This window comes from Podarcis raffonei, chromosome 17 (assembly GCF_027172205.1).
Source record: "Podarcis raffonei isolate rPodRaf1 chromosome 17, rPodRaf1.pri, whole genome shotgun sequence".
Classification (NCBI taxonomy): Eukaryota; Metazoa; Chordata; class Lepidosauria; order Squamata; family Lacertidae; genus Podarcis; species Podarcis raffonei.
In genome coordinates, this window is record NC_070618.1 from 11,110,170 (window position 1) to 11,127,857 (window position 17,688).

The 17,688-nt window shown below is 40.2% G+C and overlaps 1 protein-coding gene and 1 long non-coding RNA gene across 17 annotated transcripts in view; one reads left to right on the forward strand and one right to left on the reverse strand.

The window, feature by feature from the left end:
- Positions 1-17,688, forward strand: part of LOC128405384 (uncharacterized) — a 108,339-nt gene that overhangs the window by 36,144 nt on the left and 54,507 nt on the right. The window contains exon 4 of one of the 2 annotated variants that reach the window (XR_008328271.1): positions 6,432-6,759. The exons of the other annotated variant lie outside the window; for it this stretch is intronic. This is a non-coding gene — a long non-coding RNA (uncharacterized LOC128405384). Of the gene's footprint in view, positions 1-6,431; positions 6,760-17,688 lie in introns of those variants that run through there. 2 annotated transcript variants of the gene reach the window in all.
- NRG1 (neuregulin 1) overlaps positions 1-17,688 on the reverse strand; it is a 526,342-nt gene that overhangs the window by 7,230 nt on the left and 501,424 nt on the right. For 8 of the 15 annotated variants that reach the window (XM_053371945.1, XM_053371938.1, XM_053371934.1 and 5 more), the window contains 6 exons: positions 14,119-14,142; positions 11,602-11,637; positions 8,900-9,002; positions 5,672-5,798; positions 2,233-2,363; positions 706-913 (listed from right to left, as the gene is read on the reverse strand). In XM_053371945.1, the coding sequence (XP_053227920.1) occupies positions 706-913; positions 2,233-2,363; positions 5,672-5,798; positions 8,900-9,002; positions 11,602-11,637; positions 14,119-14,142 (629 nt within the window). The remainder of the gene's footprint in view (positions 1-705; positions 914-2,232; positions 2,364-5,671; positions 5,799-8,899; positions 9,003-11,601; positions 11,638-14,118; positions 14,143-17,688) is intronic. The other 7 variants (XM_053371946.1, XM_053371942.1, XM_053371935.1 and 4 more) reach the window with 2 other exon arrangements.

A 17,688-nucleotide genomic window follows, 5' to 3' on the forward strand; every position in this document is an offset into this window, starting at 1 on the left:
CCACATTTCTCTTAATAGGAATTGATGCACGTTAAATATATGGTTGAACTGAGGCAACTACGTGACTATGACATCAATTAGTGGTATCTAAGTGAGTGGAGTTTTCTTCTCCCGAAACCTCAACTGAGGGAAGGGAAGATGCATTCAACCTGCTTTTTGTATCTTTTGCTCTTTGAAAGAGGCTGAGAATAAATCAACTGAAATTTCTTATCAAAATAAGGAGAAGGGGATAGGCTGTGTATTTCTGTTATAGTTTAAGCACATCTCTCTCTCACACAAACGGTGCATCAGGTTGGAGGTTGGAAAAAGCAGACCAGATTCCTAGTAGGAACTTTTTCCTGGTTATTCTGATCACCTGCTTTATTCACAGACTGCTTTGGCTGCATCTGTACTTAAGCTCCACTTTCCTCCTAAAAAGCCACTCCAAAAGACATTGTGCCATGGGAGGGATCAACATCTTTGGCTAATTATTCAGAAGATCATAAAATCCCCTCGTAAAGAAGTCTGCTCTCAGCTTATAATTTCTCCCCCGCCCCTCCCCAACTCCCATCTATCACTGAGTTTTAAATTTGAGATGAATAAACAAACATACAATCAAAAAACCTAAGGATTTTCTTGAAAGACTGAAAAAGCAGTTTTAAAAATGAACTCATTTCTGCCGGCTTGTATCCCAGATAGTCACACCTTTCGAATTATTGGCTGTAGGTACCTCTCACTGTGTGGTGAATCGCGGTAGGAGTCGGGTGTCTCTCGTGCATGCCTGAGAAAACTATTACATTCCCGTGGCCCTCCAATGCCATTGAGACGCCCTCGGGGGCCTGACGGACTTGCATGGCGGCTGTTCTCAACCGAGGAGCTCACAAGCACAGAATGGCTTTCGGAGATTATGCTTTCGGTCCGACCGTTGCTCCAACTAATAAAAAGCCGTTGGGAAGAACAGAAGAGAATATTTTAAAATTTAACACGGGAAAGAGAAAACTACGTAATGCATGATCCAGGAGTGTGCATAGAGGTAAATTTTTTCTAATGCTGCTTATTAAGAAGATAATTCTTAAAAAAACTACTATGTACACAAAATGGGGGGGGGGGTACCCTGAAACTTTCAGCCTTCAACTGACATAGTCTTCAAGATTTTACTGTCATACAAAGGAACAAATGGTATCGCTCTGTGTCAAGGAAATTATATAAACAAATAAGAAATTATATGCTCTGAATAAATTATGAAGTTCACTATAAGCGTATTTACTTGGAATATATTCGGAATATCACTAACGGTCTTGCACATCCTCATTAAAACCTAATTGTTGGATACACAAACCACAGATAAGAGGGGAAAGGGTTGCTGTGGGAGAGAGGGGGGATACTGTAGCTTAAAGCTAAAGGGACCCCTGACCATTAGGTCTAGTTGTGGACGACTCTGGGGTTGAGGCGCTCATCTTGCTTTATTGGCCGAGGGAGCCGGCGTACAGCTTCCGGGTCATGTGGCCAGCATGACTAAGCCGCTTCTAGCGAACCAGAGCAGCGCACGGAAATGCCGTTCACCTTCCCGCCGGAGCAATATCTATTTATCTACTTGCACTTTGATGTGCTTTCGAACTGCTAGGTTGGCAGGAGCAGGGACCGAGCAATTGGAGCTCACCCTGTCGCAGGGATTCGAACCGCCGACCTTCTGATCGGCAAGTCCTAGGCTCTGTGGTTTAACCCACAGCGTCACCCGCATCCTATGATGTATTAGCCATTAACAATAATAGTGCGATCAAGGTGTGAGATTACTGAAACACAGAGCTTTCCGAACTTTTCACATTGGTGACACACTTTTTGGACATGCATCATTTCGAGATACATTAATTCAGTTTTACTAACAAACCAGAGGTTAAACTAACCCCTTTCCAGCCCCGGGATGGGCACAGGGAGTGTTTGTGTGATACACCTATGCACTGCAGCCGACACACTAACCTGTGACGACAGAAAGCTCTTCTGCAAAAGACATGGACTCTAAAATCATGGAAGGTTGACACTTGCTTTAGCCCTTCCCCTAAGCCAACAAAAGCTGCTTTTTAATATGGTTTAGAAGAATATGTGAATATTTCAGCAACCAGTAAAAAGTCTCTGTAATCAAAGATTTGTTGCGATCACCGGAAAGGTCCAACATGGTTAAAAGTTTACCAAGATGCACCTTTTCTTAAAAATAAGGGGGAAAAAACAACTTGCAGTTTTATTTCAGTCTCCTACCTGTGACTAGGTGTCTGGGTGACCGTTGTGGAATGGTGAGTCGTTGAGGTATAGTGGCTTGTAGAAAATGATGTCTCTGTTTCTCTCTCCACAGCATGCTCACTGGATATTACATTTTTTGATACATATTGCTAAATAAAAGGGAGACATAACTCATATTTATAAGCACAACTCATACATCATGGATGGGATTCACCCAATTAGTCCTTTAAATGGAAGGGCTTCTACTTGTGTAACTGGCCTTTCTCCTCTCCCTCGTGGCCTCCCACCAGTGGCTTGTGTGTCAGGAGAACCCTATATATTTGGGTCTGGCAAGTTAATGTGCTTGAATACTCCCACTGAGACCTCAGGAGGTCTTTAATAAAGAATGGGGAAAGTTTATGATTTATTTGAAAAGCTATTGCAAACAATTACACACATTGGCAGGATTGACAGAAAACTTGTACAGTGGTACCTCGGATTACGTACGCTTCAGGTTACAGACTCCGCTAACCCAGAAATTGGAGCTCACCCTGTCGCAGGGATTCTGTAACTGGCCTTTCTCCTCTCCCTCGTGGCCTCCCACCAGTGGCTTGTGTGTGTGTGTCAGGAGAACCCTATATATTTGGGTCTGGCAAGTTAATGTGCTTGAATACTCCCACTCAAATAGTGCTTCAGGTTAAGAACTTTGCTTCAGGATAAGAACAGAAATTGTGCTCTGGCGGCGTGGCGGCAGCAGGAGGCCCCATTAGCTAAAGTGGTGCTTCAGGTTAAGAACAGTTTCAGGTTAAGAACGGACCTCCGGAACGAATTAACCCGAGGTACCACTGTAGTAAAAATTTGAACTATGGATTGACAAAGGATTTATAAAAATAAGAGTTATGAAAGAGATGCAGAGGGGAAAATCATTACATTAAGATCCACAATGGAGGGCGGGGAGGGAAGTCAAAAGGGATTATATGTTTATGTATTTAATTCACTTGTTTATGTAAAATAGAAAACACAAAAATACAATTTATGAATACTCCCACTGAAACTCCCTCCATCTTACAAACTAGTTCATCAGGGAGAAAGGTTTAGCTATCTAAAATTACAACACCAAAGGTGCTTTCTGAGAACAGCACATCAGGCCAGAATATGGACTGGCTTTCTCCTAATGCTCTGGCTAACCAAGGGTAGACTTCTGAGTAGGGGCTATGGATATGTTTTGACCTCCCTTTTCAAATACTTTCTCTCTCCACCCATAACAACTAAAAAATAATAATATGCTGGTCCCCTGAATTTCAGTGGTGAGGCGGCAATCTGTTCTTAAGTTCTTTGTGAAGTGTGTTAGGGGCAGCATAAATTTCCTGTATTTTTACAAACTAGTCTTTCAAAATATTTAGTTTGGCCATCATTTGGGGACTTTATAGGAACAATGGAGTCTGAATTCTGGCCTATTCTTTCCTAATGGCTCAAAAAGCAATTGACAGAAGAAATAGTTTGCCTATGTGGTGCCTAAGTAACAGGCATAGTTTGTCTACAAATTGGCTCTCTCAGGGAATGATGCAATATGAGGAATATCTGCATTGTTTAAACACAGAGAACAGGTGAAATCCTTTGTCTGCTGGAATTGACGGCAAAACTCTTATTGACTGCAAAGATCCTTAGGATTACCCCCAAGGTAGCTCTGGTTCATCTGTAAAATGTACTGCTAGCTGAGTGCTATTTTGGTTCTGTTCAGGAGTTCACCCCATTCTTTTATCTTTAATCCATAAATCAGGTTTTTTGGCTAGTAGGCCATGGACTGCATTCAACTCTCATTGTCATTATTTTTTTAGCCCTTTCCTTAGCTCAGAGTGGCACCTGTCAAATGAGGTGGTGCCCTGCATGTCTAATCTTGCAAGGAACTCTCCACTTCTGTTCTGGCCAGCAGACATTGCTCCTTTCCAACCTGAGAATGTCTGAAAAAGCTCTTCAGTAGCAGTGGATTGGAAGCTGCTTCTCCTTTTGCCAGCAGGCATGTATTAGGAGAAATCACATCGTTAATGCTATTTATGCACTCAGCTTAAGCACTGTGTGTACATTGAGTAACATAGCCAGTAGCTCCTCTATATTCATGAAACACTTTCTTGGGAGTAAGTTTGGGCTCTAAAGACATCTTGGAAGCATTATGAGCATTATGTTCATCTCCATTGAAATGAACATGAAGAAGAAGAGTTTGGATTTGATATCCCGCTTTATCACTACCCTAAGGAATCTCAAAGTGGCTAACAATCTCCTTTCCCTTCATCCCCCACAATGAACACTCTGTGAGGTGAGTGAGGCTGAGAGACTTCAGAGAAGTGTGACTAGCCCAAGTTCACCCAGCAGCTGCATGTGGAGAAGCGGAAACGTGAACCCGGTTCACCAGATTACGAGTCCACCGCTCTTAACAACTACACCACACTGGTAATATTTTACATGAGCTACGTATGACCAGGGGCAGCTCTTTGACTTGAAACAAAGTGGTGGCAGGCAAAAGAACTGCAACAAAATCTTATCTACTTTCTCAGAGAACCAAGGGCATGGTTCATCTTGTGATTAAGAAAGTGAATGAATGAATGAATGAATGAATGAATGAATGAATGAATGTGAGATCCACACAAGATATGGTGTATCCTTTGCTTCAACCATGGGAATATTCCTCCTCACATGGATTCCATTTTGTGAAAACAAACATTGTTGTAGCCTACCTTTTAGGCAGAAGGTTCAATCCGAGTTGGCAGTGCTCAGTATTATTTTGATGTTAATATTCTATGTCCTTAAGATGGCTTTCAAAGTAAAATTCCATGTACAAAACCAGAAAGGGTGACCACAAAAATACCCTGCTTCTAACTTCAGGTGACTGTTGTTGTCAGGACAAGGTACATGGTTCGTGATTGTTTTTTTGTGGACAATCTGTGCAGAAGGATGTCTTTACATTGCTGTGCTGATAAAATCTAATTTCCATGATTTCATATAGAAGACCTACCAGGATTTGAATTCTCTGTAACTTTATGTAACTTCAGTTACGCCTTTGCCCAGAAAAAGAAAGTCTGTAAATTAGAATTATTCTGAGTTACATCCATAAGAGCCGACTCCTAGGGGCTTAGGGTTCCTTCGGCATCCTCAATAAAATATTTGAGGGGGCTCAGCCCCCACTAAAAGTTAATCGGCATTGTTATTCAAATGGTGTGCATGTGCCACATCTTGTGATTGATTATACAGGGTGGGGCTTACCTAGCCTCCCCCTTATTTTATTCAGGTTGGCACACCAGTTACATTGGAAAACTTTCTTCACTCTTACAATTGCTTTTTTAGGTGGTCATGGTAGAATGACAAGTTATTTGGGGGGCGGGGAGAGAAGCATGCTTATCATTTCTATCTGATAACTGATTAAATAAAAACTGGTGGTGAAGTGATGAGCTATACTTCGCGGTGCCACTTGTGCAAAACTTACATTCACCAGCTGGACATTTTCTGGTGGCGGGTGAGGGTGGTGAGGCCCATTGGCCATATTGACTCTATGGTTGCGCTCAGATCGAAGGCCTTGCCGGAGGCGGTCGTGCAACTTTTTCCGCTGTTTCCTGCGTTTCAAATAAAGAACAGCTTTAATAGTCAAATAGACAAAGCAGTTCTGCTCTGCAACCATATCTGACCAGCACATTCCCATACATGGATTATCTGAACAACAAGAAACTCCAAGAGAACTGTATGACGTGAAGACCTCAGGACTTCCAGAACTCTGTCAGGCTTATGAGGAGAGAGGATTTATCGGGAAAGGTGTTCTACCTTCCAAAATGAATTGCCTTTCTGAAACTTTCACAGTCTGTTGCTCTTTTGAGATCAAAGGGGGATGACAGCCATGGATTTCAATTGAGAAGCAAGACCCTATGATATATATGTTATCTATTCACGTTCACCCTTGTTTCTTCGTCTCTACCCAAAATGTGCACTTCATATGTTTTGGAAGGTGCTTGGCACAATGCACAAGGACTTTCTTTGGAGTATGATCATGTTTCTCCCCTTGTCAGTGTGCCTATGACTAATAGGTGGGCTCTAGGAAACTCAGGTGGCAGAATGGGTCAGTGTATCTGGTTGTTAACCCACCCAGGGATGGCTGTGTGCAGGATTCCTGCACTGCAGGGAGTTGGCCTAGATGCCCCTCTGGGTCCCTTAGAATTCAGTGAAAACAATGCTCTTATCTCTTATCTTTACAGGAGAGCACCATTCCCAGCAGCAGCTAGTTTCTTGTATAGTATCTCAGTGCAGAGGCCCTTGCAAGGCTTTATTCTGAATTAATGTGCATCTTATCACTTTTCTGAAATAACCTGGTTATCCTGATGCCTGCCTGCAATGTCATGTACAGCTGTGGACATGTACTGACTTTAGCTGTGCAAAGATAAAAAAAGAATCTTTTTTTGTACAGCAGCCATATATTTTAAAAATGTAAGCTGTTTCAAAATGCTTTTAAATAAAGTAAAATCCAAAGGTGGTAATTCTTATTGTTTTAAGGTATGAACTTTGTTCAGAAAGATGCAACTGTTTTTTTACTGAGCTTTTCCCCAAGCTTTGCTGCCACAGAAAGTGCTGAATCACTCGCTGGCCTGTGCTGAACTATAGATGGGAGGAGAATACTGCATCAACTGCAAATTCACCTGAGTCAAGTGATACAGCCGCAGCAAAGAAATCTGCTTTATTATATAATATTATAGTGTATGTTTATATTGGTTTGACTCTGCGCGTGAAGGTTAATGCTGGCGTTCGCTTGATTAAGAATAGGTGTTCTCATAGCAGGAAATGACTGAAAGATCCCTCACTAAAACCTTTACTAGCTGCAAAATAAGTGTATGCATTTTTCTTATTTAAATTTCATTAATAGGAAAGTGTAGTGGCATTTCCAGTGGCAATGTTAATAAAGTGATAAGGTGACATCACATAACACTGACTCTTCCAAAATGTTCCATCTGTACAGCAGTTAATTCAATGAAGAGGCACCGATGTAAGGAACAGAATGAGTATTTAGCTTTTGCAATACTTTTTTCTTTTCTGTTCCCCTTTAGTGTTTTGCTTTTGTGTTTTTTTGATTAGTGAGTGCCCTTCATGTGCAGAAAAAAAAATGGCCCATTTCCAATACAGAGATGAAACAGAATTACCTACCCCCAGCAAGTAAACATAAGGATGGGCTGCTCTAAGAATAAGCAATTCTTATTCCAATATGCTTTAAATCCCTATATTTCTCTAAGAACGAAGTGCACCTCCAATTTTAGTTCACAAACAAGTGTGCCTCTGTCATCAGATTAGGAAACACTGCAATTAGATTATGGCCCATTTTGCATGTAAAATTTAGCCAGCCCATGGTTTAGCATGAGCAAATGAGCAGGTTCTCAGAATGAAGTTTACAGCTGCAGTGCTCTTCCCCTAGTCCAGCTGCTGCCATGCGATTTAGGCTTAGGCTTATATTCAGACTGGGTGTATGCATTTCCAAATGTCAAGAGGCACAATAAATAGATCAGAGTTTAACCATGGGTCAGGTGTACAATACAAGACACAGCTCTGGAGCCATTTTTGTTTGAAGTAATAAATCTTAAGTAATAAGACTTTTGTGCAGGTATGTTCGTTTTGGGGCCTAATCTGGCCTGCTGGTCGGTTTAATCCAGCCCCTGTGGGAGTTTATTTCCTGGGGTAAAATCCTAAAAACCTCAACAGTTTCAATCCTAAAAAAAGCTGTAACACTGTACTGTTTTTAACACTTGATTGGGAGCTGCCCAAAGTGGCTGGGGAAACTCAGCCAGATGGACGGGGTATAAATAATAAATTAATTATTATTATTATTATTATTATTATTATTATTATTATTATTACTACTACTACTACTACTAAGCAACTTTGGGGTAAAATCATAAAAAGTCAACAACTTCAATCCTAAAAAAAGGTCAGCAACTTTGGTTGGCCCTTCACTTCATCCAATCTGGCCCTCTTTGAAAAACGTTTGGACACCACTGAAGGCTGCCAGTTCATGGGGTGACAGATCAATTACCTATCAACATGCATTTTGACATTCATTATTAACATACTGAGCTAGTATATTAAAGTGTAGATGAGATTTTTGGATTTAAACCTGGTTCAGGAGTCATCCTACAGCATGATTAAGAACTTTCTAACAATGAATTTTAATTCTGAAGCCCTGCAGAACAGATGGGACACTTAGGCAGTTATCTCAGTGGGTCATGAGTTAGATTAGAAAAATCTAAGGGATCGTCTCCTTATAGACAAACAATCCCAGTAACTACCTGCCTTGTTGGTAGTAGCAACAGATGTCAAGGAAATAAACAACTATCTGACTTTCAGAAGACATCTGAAGGCAGCCTTCTGCCCAGAGTGGCTGGGGCAACTCATTCAGATGGGTGGCATAATAATAATAATAATAATAATAATAATAATAATAATAATAATATTGCAATAACAATAATAGTCTTCTAAGGGGTCAACACCATAGGAATTTTTTTGTGATTATACAATATAGCACATTCCAGCTTCACTATAAGGTTGCAAATAAATTCTTGAGTTTATTTAGCTGTTTAATCTTGCATCAACAGTTGCAAGCACATTTCTTAGCCTCTTGTTTTGACAGGGTCCCGATCCCTCAGGGATAAACACAAATATAGAAAGGAAGAGGAAAGTTTACTTGGTTTTGCAGTAGGCCACAACACACATGATTCCAACTACTAGGAGAGCAATGCAGATGCCAGTTATGGTCAACACCCTTTTCTGGTAGAGTTCCTCAGCTTCTAGAAAGGGGCAAAAAGGAGAAGGTTACAAAATGTACACTAAATAATAAAAGACAGAGTAACCAATGCCACAAAGAATTATTTTACAATCTCACGCAGTGAAATCAATGGCACAATCACCATACAAAATTTAAGTTTAGAAATTAAGATCCAAATGCAATACTAGGGATGGAGGAATATGAAGTTTAAAATAAATATAATTCAAATTAATTTGTACTTGTAGTTCAAAAATTCTGTTTTTAAACATAATTTTAATAAAAATTTAGAAAAGCAAAAAATTACGAAAAATAAAATGCACTGATAGAACAACAATGCATGTAGTGTTGAAACAGGTTTTTCCTCCTTGCAAAGAGAGCTGGATGAAGATAGCTTTATAGCAATCTCTCCCCCGAACCCAACAATTTTCTCCCCCCTTTCTTCTTTGGCATTTTAAAACACACTACTGCTTTTCCGGTATTAACTTAGATCACAGCAATCTTTACATGAGAAAAGTTACCATTGTACTTTTGAGTTTGGCTTGCAATTACGCCACCGGTGAAAATTGCACCGCTTTTAGAGGATTGCTAATGCAGTTTATCTGCTAACCCCAAATCTTTCCACTGGCCCCAAAGTGGCTGCAGCAATAGGCAGCAATGCATTGTATCACATAGATATTGCTGTGCTTACTCAAATGTCATAACTGTAGCAGAAAGAACAGTTGCGTGAAGAAGATCTGTTCCACTGCAATGACCTCACTCAAGTGATATTTTATCATTATTAAGTAATTCTTAGGGCAAGCAATGTTTGGTTTGGAAAACCCCCCACCACATTCTATTGTCTGTCACACTTGGCAAAACATCATTTTGTATGTTGAACAAAGGAAACGTTACAATTAGAACATTGATACTAACTGTACACTGGCTCGTGGAACTTTTTGTTTCCTCTAGTCCTTTTGTGGTTTGTATTTTCAGTACAAAATTGCAAAAATGTTACATCATCCTGATAGAACAAAATTAATGCAACCAAGGTGTGAGGATCCAGCAAGGAGTTGCAGAGATGGGGAACCTGTGGATCTCTGGATGATGTAGGGCACTCAACTCCCACCAGGTCCAGCCAGTCAGGAATGTTGTAGTTCAACAACCTCTGGAAAACCACAGGTTCCCTATCCCTGAATGAATGGAGCACTGCTGATAAACATAAATGCTTAAATTTAATGGGGGGGGGAGAAAAAATAACTTCAATTTCTTTTGGAAATGAGGTTACCATCAATGGGACAGAATCTGAAAGTCTGCTCCTTTTATGCTTAAGAGTCTGTCAGTGTTTGGCAATTTCCTGGTCTGCTGATCTTTGTATGTTTGCAGATAAGACATCTGCTAGGACTTGCTTTGCCTTCATCTGTTCTCTCCAACTGATTTTTGGCACTAGCCTCTTAGGTCCCAAATTCTTCACCTCTGCCGTCACTGTTGCTCCTAAGAGCGTAAATATTTGCTTAGACATTGACCCAGCATATAGTTTGATTACATCATAGTGGGCACTGACCAATAATTGGCGGCGTGTGCTGATACGCTGCGGTGTATCAGTTTGGGAGGAAGGAACTTCCATGAAGTGCTGACTGTGCCTGGAAGAAATTTTGCTTTCCTTTCATGGCATTTTGGAAAATGTAGTTTGGCTTCTACATGTGCACTGGTGTTTTTGCATAGATAGTTTTGTTTTTCATGGCACATCTTTCTAAGCGATTTTTTTCTCTGCCCATTTCTTTTGAGACAAATAGATTAAATGGAGATTCCCCCCCCCCCCCCTGTACTTATCTATTATCCTCAGGCTTTGCCTGTGTGGACTTTTATTTGTATCATAGATTAAACAACAGTTACCAAAATGTTTAATGGATAATTGAGATTTCTAGGCTCTCTAGCAAGACTACTTTATTTTTTATTAGATTTGGTATTGCCCCTTTTGCTGTGATCTCTTACGTTCCTTAAAATGAATTAAATTCAATGGGATTTATTCATCTAGGACTGAACAGAGGATCACAGGCATATTCTCTCCCTTCCCACAACCATAACCCCTCTGAAAATAGTTTTTCTAATTAAAAAAAAGCCATGAGATATCATCTAGTTTGTTTCTGAGGCATACTTCAAAGAAATAGGGCAACTTGAAATTTACTATGAACCAAGACTGGAATTAAAAAAAGCCTTTCATCTCTATGATACAATGCATCCTATTGTTGGATGAGTTATTTCCTACAAGCCAATCCCAATGTAAACATCAGTTAACAGGCTTCTGAACATATTCAGGCAAAAATTAATAGCACTACTTATTAAAAGAGGGAAGGAAGGGTCAGTTTTGTGAGAAAAGAAAAACTAGAACATTGAACTGATTATACAAATAAAAATCCAAGGAAAGGAAGTTAAGGTAGGGAAGCAATCACAAATATATGGGAGAGAAGAAAAAGAGAGGAACTGAAGGGAAAGAGAAAGTTAAAAGTTTGAGAAGTCAACTATAAGCCTGGCACAGCATGCTTGATAACTGGAAAAAAGAGTGAAGGAAAATGCTTGAAAATAAGATTGAAGCAGAGTTTGAAGGGATTTCACATACAGCATAACTCCTAACCTATGCTCACCTGAAAGCACTGATTGAGCAGCCAAGCACCTGGAGTCTTATAATGTTACAATACAACAAGAGACAGAAAGGTCATGCTAAATGCAATCCAGTTAATTAGTGCAGTTCAGAAAGGGTTAACATAGAATTCTGTTTGTAGTTATCAGTTATTAACTTGTGAAAATAGTGTTTTCTCCTCCCTCCTGCCCACGACAGACCAGGGTTACGGTTACACCAACGCCAGGGATACCATCACCAATGGCATCTCCTATGGCGATCCCTCCCTGCAATAATGTGTTGCATGATGCAGAACTGCCATGTGGCAAGTACTCCTAGATATTACTACATGCAGAGGCTACTTCACGGGAATGCTGGCTTTGGTGGCAATCCTGTGTCCAGCTTAAGATATAACATGGCCGTGACTATGGAAAAGACAATAAAACGTTTGTAAAAACGTAAACCGTTTCGCTACTGTTTTGATTCAGCCTCTGTCTTATTAACAAGAAGTCTCTCAGTCTGTGTGGTGTTCTCAAGGCATACAACATGCTACGTGTGGTGAACTTCTTGTGATACTTTCTGAGAAGCTTTTATTATTACTTAAAAGCCAGTCATCTGAAGAAATGTGTTACAAACGTTCTTCCTGGTGGACCTGCGCTCTCCCTCCTTGTCCTTTCACTTCCTCACTCTTGCAACGTCCTCGACAGTTTCCAAGTTTATAATCCTGCAGCTCGTTCTCACACCTGCCCACTCTCTCTTGGTGCCGAAATGGAGGAAACGTTTTGCAAACCCTCCATAAAACCACACCCCCACTTTTTGGTGATTTTGTGTCTCTTTCTAAAAGGGTTCAATCATCTGTGCAAGGGAGTGGGGGCCAAGAGGGAAGAACGCTTACTTGCCCCCAGTCCAGCTGTACGTGTTACAGGTTAATTGCAGACGACTTTGGATGGGGATGTATATCTGAATACACATCACCCAGCTGGAAATAATGAGGAACAGATGGACCTCATCTACATTCTGCTGCATCTGATTAGCACTCTGCTGAAAATTCCTCCTGCAGCATTATTATTATTATTATTATTATTATTATTATTATTACACTGGGTGTGGCCAGTATAAGGCTTTTATTGTCCTTATCCTACTTTAAAAATCATCAGTCAGGTGCATCCTTTCCTGCTACAAATAATCTCTCCGGTGGTTTGCACGCTCCAGTGGTCTGGACTTCTCTTTAAGCATTGTGCTTCCAATATTATATATTGGGCTGGTGCTCAGAAACGCAAGCAGTGCAACACACACAACATGTGTATTCATTGCCACAGAGAACATTATCTGTTTTAATGACATTAGGATCTGAGCCCACAGAGGGTCCCAACGTGGAGCAAGAAGAATGTCAGGTAGGCTGTTTGTGCACAGTCACCAAGCAGTTGGAAAAATAGGGGACCAAAGGATAGCAAACATATCCTGCAGAAAGCCTTTTGCAAAGCAATAGGTAAAGGTAAAGGGACCCCTGACAATTAGGTCCAGTCATGGCCAACTCTGGGGTTGCGGCGCTCATCTCGCTTTATTGGCCGAGGGAGCCGGCGTACAGCTTCCAGGTCATGTGGCCAGCATGACTAAGCCGCTTCTGGAGAACCAGAGCAGTGCACAGAAATGCCGTTTACCTTCCCGCCGGAGAGGTACCTATTTATCTACTTGCACTTGACGTGCTTTCAAACTGCTAGGTTGGCAAGAGCTGGGACCGAGCAACAGGAGCTCACCCTGTTGCGGGGATTCGAACCTCTGACCTTCCGATTGGCAAGTCCTAGGCTCAGTGGTTTAACCCACAGCGCCACCCGCGTCCCTTGCAAAGCAATAGGTCACAGCAAATCATGTGAAAAGCCTTCAAGTAGAGGTCTCTGGTCTGTACTAAAACTGCTGCAGATATCCCTTGCTATAGGCCTGCTACACTTTCCCTGTCCTTTGCCTTACATTGCCTCTGTTTTACCTGGTTTTGTTTCACATGCTAGGCACTGCTCAGGCCCGCCAAATACATGGAAGAAGTCAAGTCCACAAGTGCTTCAATCTGCAATCCTCAAATCCTCTAGTAAAGCATTCACTTCAGCAGGATTTGTGGTGGTAGAATGGTGCAAGCTTCAAGTTTTCCCTAACAAAATAGGTTTCCTATGTCCTAAATAGGAGCACAGTAATCCTGCCATTCTACAGAATGGCCATTCTTTCTTTCTTTGTAACAGATGGAAATTTGGCAGGTTCTTCCAAGACAGGACAGCAGCAATACTAGATTGTAGCAAAAGCAAGTTAGCCAAGAATTCGAACAGGAAAAGTAAATTTCCAGTCTTTTATGGCCACCTCAAGCATAATCCACAGTTTATACATGTTTATGTTAAGTGCAGATAGGGAGCTGGCAAAAACTGTTATAGCTGTATGATCCCTTCTAAAGCATAAGGAAGTTGGTTAGGAATTGAAGGGAGAGGGGGAAATAAAAAAGGTTTTCAATCTCTCAGGGTCTAAAATTTGCAAGCTAAAAGGAATGATTGGTCCATACCCATAAATTCAATCCCAAGATGCTCTGCCAATGCAGAAAGTTGACATAAAAAGAAAGAAAAAGGAAAATAGTTTCAGAAAAGAGCAATACACTGTACTGAAAAAAAACAAGTTACACATGGATATTATATCTATTTGGTGTTTGCACACGGAGACAGGACAAATGGCATGAGGTTGATGTGGCAGAGTTCATGTAAGCTTTGGCAGGCTCCTGTGTCCATTTGTGAAATGATAGTTTACAGCAAATACACACTGGCATCTGTATATAATCTGGAGGAACATGGTGAATGCACCAGTTTATGTGAACCCTTAAATATATTTCTGATATATCATGGTGACGGACTCTTTGAACTGATTGTTGTAACACCTGGCTATTGTAGCATCTGCCCAACATGTGCATCTAAAAACATCTGTATGTGAAATTTGCTAGTCTGTAGGCCTGTAACTCATAGTGGGCATTTAAAATAGTGACTCTAGCAGGGCAACGTCTTCCTGTTTATATTTCTATATTTCCCCTCTTACGCTGGGCTGTATCAAATTGACTTTCAGTCTATTACACAGAGTGATAAATTGAACCCGGGGAGTTTATTAGTTAAAACAGAACCAAGTTATATTTTGACAGTGCTTATGTCTGAAGGGAAAGTGCCATCTTCTTTGTCCATTGCCTTGTGGAGCTAATTGGTTTCACATGCTGATCAACTAGGTAGATTTATATTTTAAAGGCACAAATGTGAAAAACACTACTTTTATCTTATCGTCTGGGATGGAAGTCTCAGAAGAGGAATTAGGAACGGAGGAAACTGCTTGAAAAGGAATAGAGTTGCTAGGATCTCATTTTAAAACAGCATTCCTCATTGCAAAACATTTTGGCACCAGAACATTTTGACTGTGCTGAAAATTACTGGGGATACAACTCATTTCCCCGTGTTCTTTACATTTTATTATAAACTGGAAATAAGACAGAATGTATCTCCAGTAACATAAAGGGTTTGGAGCAGAAAAATAAAGTTTGGGGCCAGATTAGACAGAGCAAATTTTGGAGTGCCTAGGTCTCTCACACTGGTACTCTGACTAATCAATGAAGCAACACCTAAATAATAGTACCCATGGTGTTAGTTTATATAGTTCCTTTGAAATTGTCTTCGACCAGTGCTTTTTTTCTGTGGGTATGCAGGGGTACACATACCCCTAAACATTTTGTGAATCTAAGTTTGGCCTCATTGAGGGGCAGTATTTCAATATGAGTAGGAAAAGGAGAGGACCCCTAAACATTTTTTAAGAAAAAAAGCGCTTTCTTCGACAGGCTGCTAGGTCTGGAAGGCCAACAATAGTGGGAGTTACATGTGTGTGCACAAGAGGATATTTTATAAAACATATGGTTGCCCATATTATATTTAATCCTTATTTCCTGCACCAAAATGTTACTGCTCTGCTTACCTCTGGATCCCCTCTCTACATCTTTAAAAACAACCACCTTTTCTGTCCCTCTGTATTTAAATAAGACCAACATTTATTTACTCTGTTTTAGAAACCTAAGGTAAAAAATTATACATGGTAAGGGGGGGGATTTGCCCTCCCAGCAATCAGTAACATTTTAAGGGTTAAACGAATCTGAATTCAGAGATTTTCCCCTACAGAGCCAGTATGACATGCCTACATGAACACTACTAACAATATATATTAGTTGCATAGAAAGCTTGGTTGAGTCTTCAATAGAATTAGTGACATGCTCATGCGTATATATTACTGCATTTACACTAGTCTGTAGGCAAGGTGGGCAGGCCGAATGGAAATTAATTCCAGTGAAAGTAACTCATTTCAGACAGCTTCTATTTGAAATAATTCAATGGGAGATCGGTACTTAAAGAAAATATATTCTGGCACGTAAACCTTGGCCAAAAAGCATGCAAGGGAAACATGCATCGCTCATTCTGACTCCAGAATAATATATGTATCACTCCAATTGATATTTGATATTCATGGTAACATTCCCCTGATTTTTAAAAAATAACCCGGACAGCTGTGCTTTGTTATATATGTATTCTAATTTACTCTGCTACTGTTCTCTTAATATTTCATCATTTGTGATATATTAGCAACAAAACATTACTTTAAATACAGGGAACAAAATCCATCACCACGAGGGTACGGCAGCCAATGCATGCGAGAGTTGAATTTAGATTCAACTGAGTATTTTTTGCACTTTTCTGGCAGCACACATGCAACTATCTGTTCCTGAGGTCAGCTGTGCCCATGTGGTGATGGCTCATTGTCCAACAGCTTTCAATCATATTGACTGTGATAATAAGGATAATTATAATAAATTATGATGATAATAATCCAGCTATGATTAAAACTAGGAAAGACTGGTATAATACCATCTATGTACGTTCATATTTAACATAATAAAGTCTTAACTTTGAATGTCAAATGCAATATTTAAGACACTTGCAACAAAGTGCTGCCTCTTTTTGAAACGAGCCCTGTTTCATATCCCAAAATTATGTAAATTTAAACCAAATAATGATCAACATGTTCATAGTTTTGCTGGCTCTCTGGCCATGGGTTTTGGATTCATGCCTGGCTAAAACTGATGATGGAATTCTCTATGCCAACAAAATAAAAATTGCTATTTTCAATCCAGTTGAAGACAGAGCAATCTAGCACAGAAATGGCATCCATCTCCATTTAATATCCATATTTGAACTACATTATGTTGAACAAAAATATAGAGAATATGGATTGGCTGCATGCTCAGTTAATACTCTCTCTGGGCTCTGCCCTTTGCAGTTTATAGTAACATAGTGCACTTTTTAGTTCTTGTTGTAAATTTGTTTCTTAATTATGCTTTAGTTGAGATTTCTGCATTGCAGGGGGTTGGGGTCTCTTCCAGCTCTAATATTCTATGGTTCTCTGACTGTTCAAGTTCCTCAGAAGTTGAGGGAGCTAAGAAGTATGAGTAGGTGTGGCTTTGAAAATACCTTAAGACATTAAGAACATCTTAGGCACACAAATCCAAAACGTAGTACTGTATATCCCTCAAAATGGGTCAATGTTGACCACCATGTGTTTTATAGTGGGAGGATTTCACTATGAGAATCACTGTAACATACAAAAAGGAAATGTGTGTTTGTATTACAAAGCAATATCAAGAAAGTTGTGTGGTGCATGTATTCTATGTAAATATAAAGGGTGGAATCCCATGTCGCATGAGCAAGTGACCCCCTCATGCAACAGGGGTTCTCTTTTGTCTCCTCCCCCAAAGAGGCTGACCTGGAGCCTTCATTACATATCTTTAGGCACCAGGCAAAAACTTTTCTCTGTAACCAGGCCTTTGGCTGATTAACATTTGACAGCCCTTTAAAATGTGTTTGTGGAAGAAGGATTATTGGTTGTTTTATTATTATGTATTTTGCGTTCTCGTTTTGTATTTTTATGTTGTGAACCGCCCCTGTGATCTTCAGATGAATGGCAGTAAAGCAATTTAACAAATTAATAAATTGCTCTGGAGGACTGAGGATCTCTGGAGAAGATTTTGAGGGATATGCAGGTGATGGGAGTAGGGTAAAGA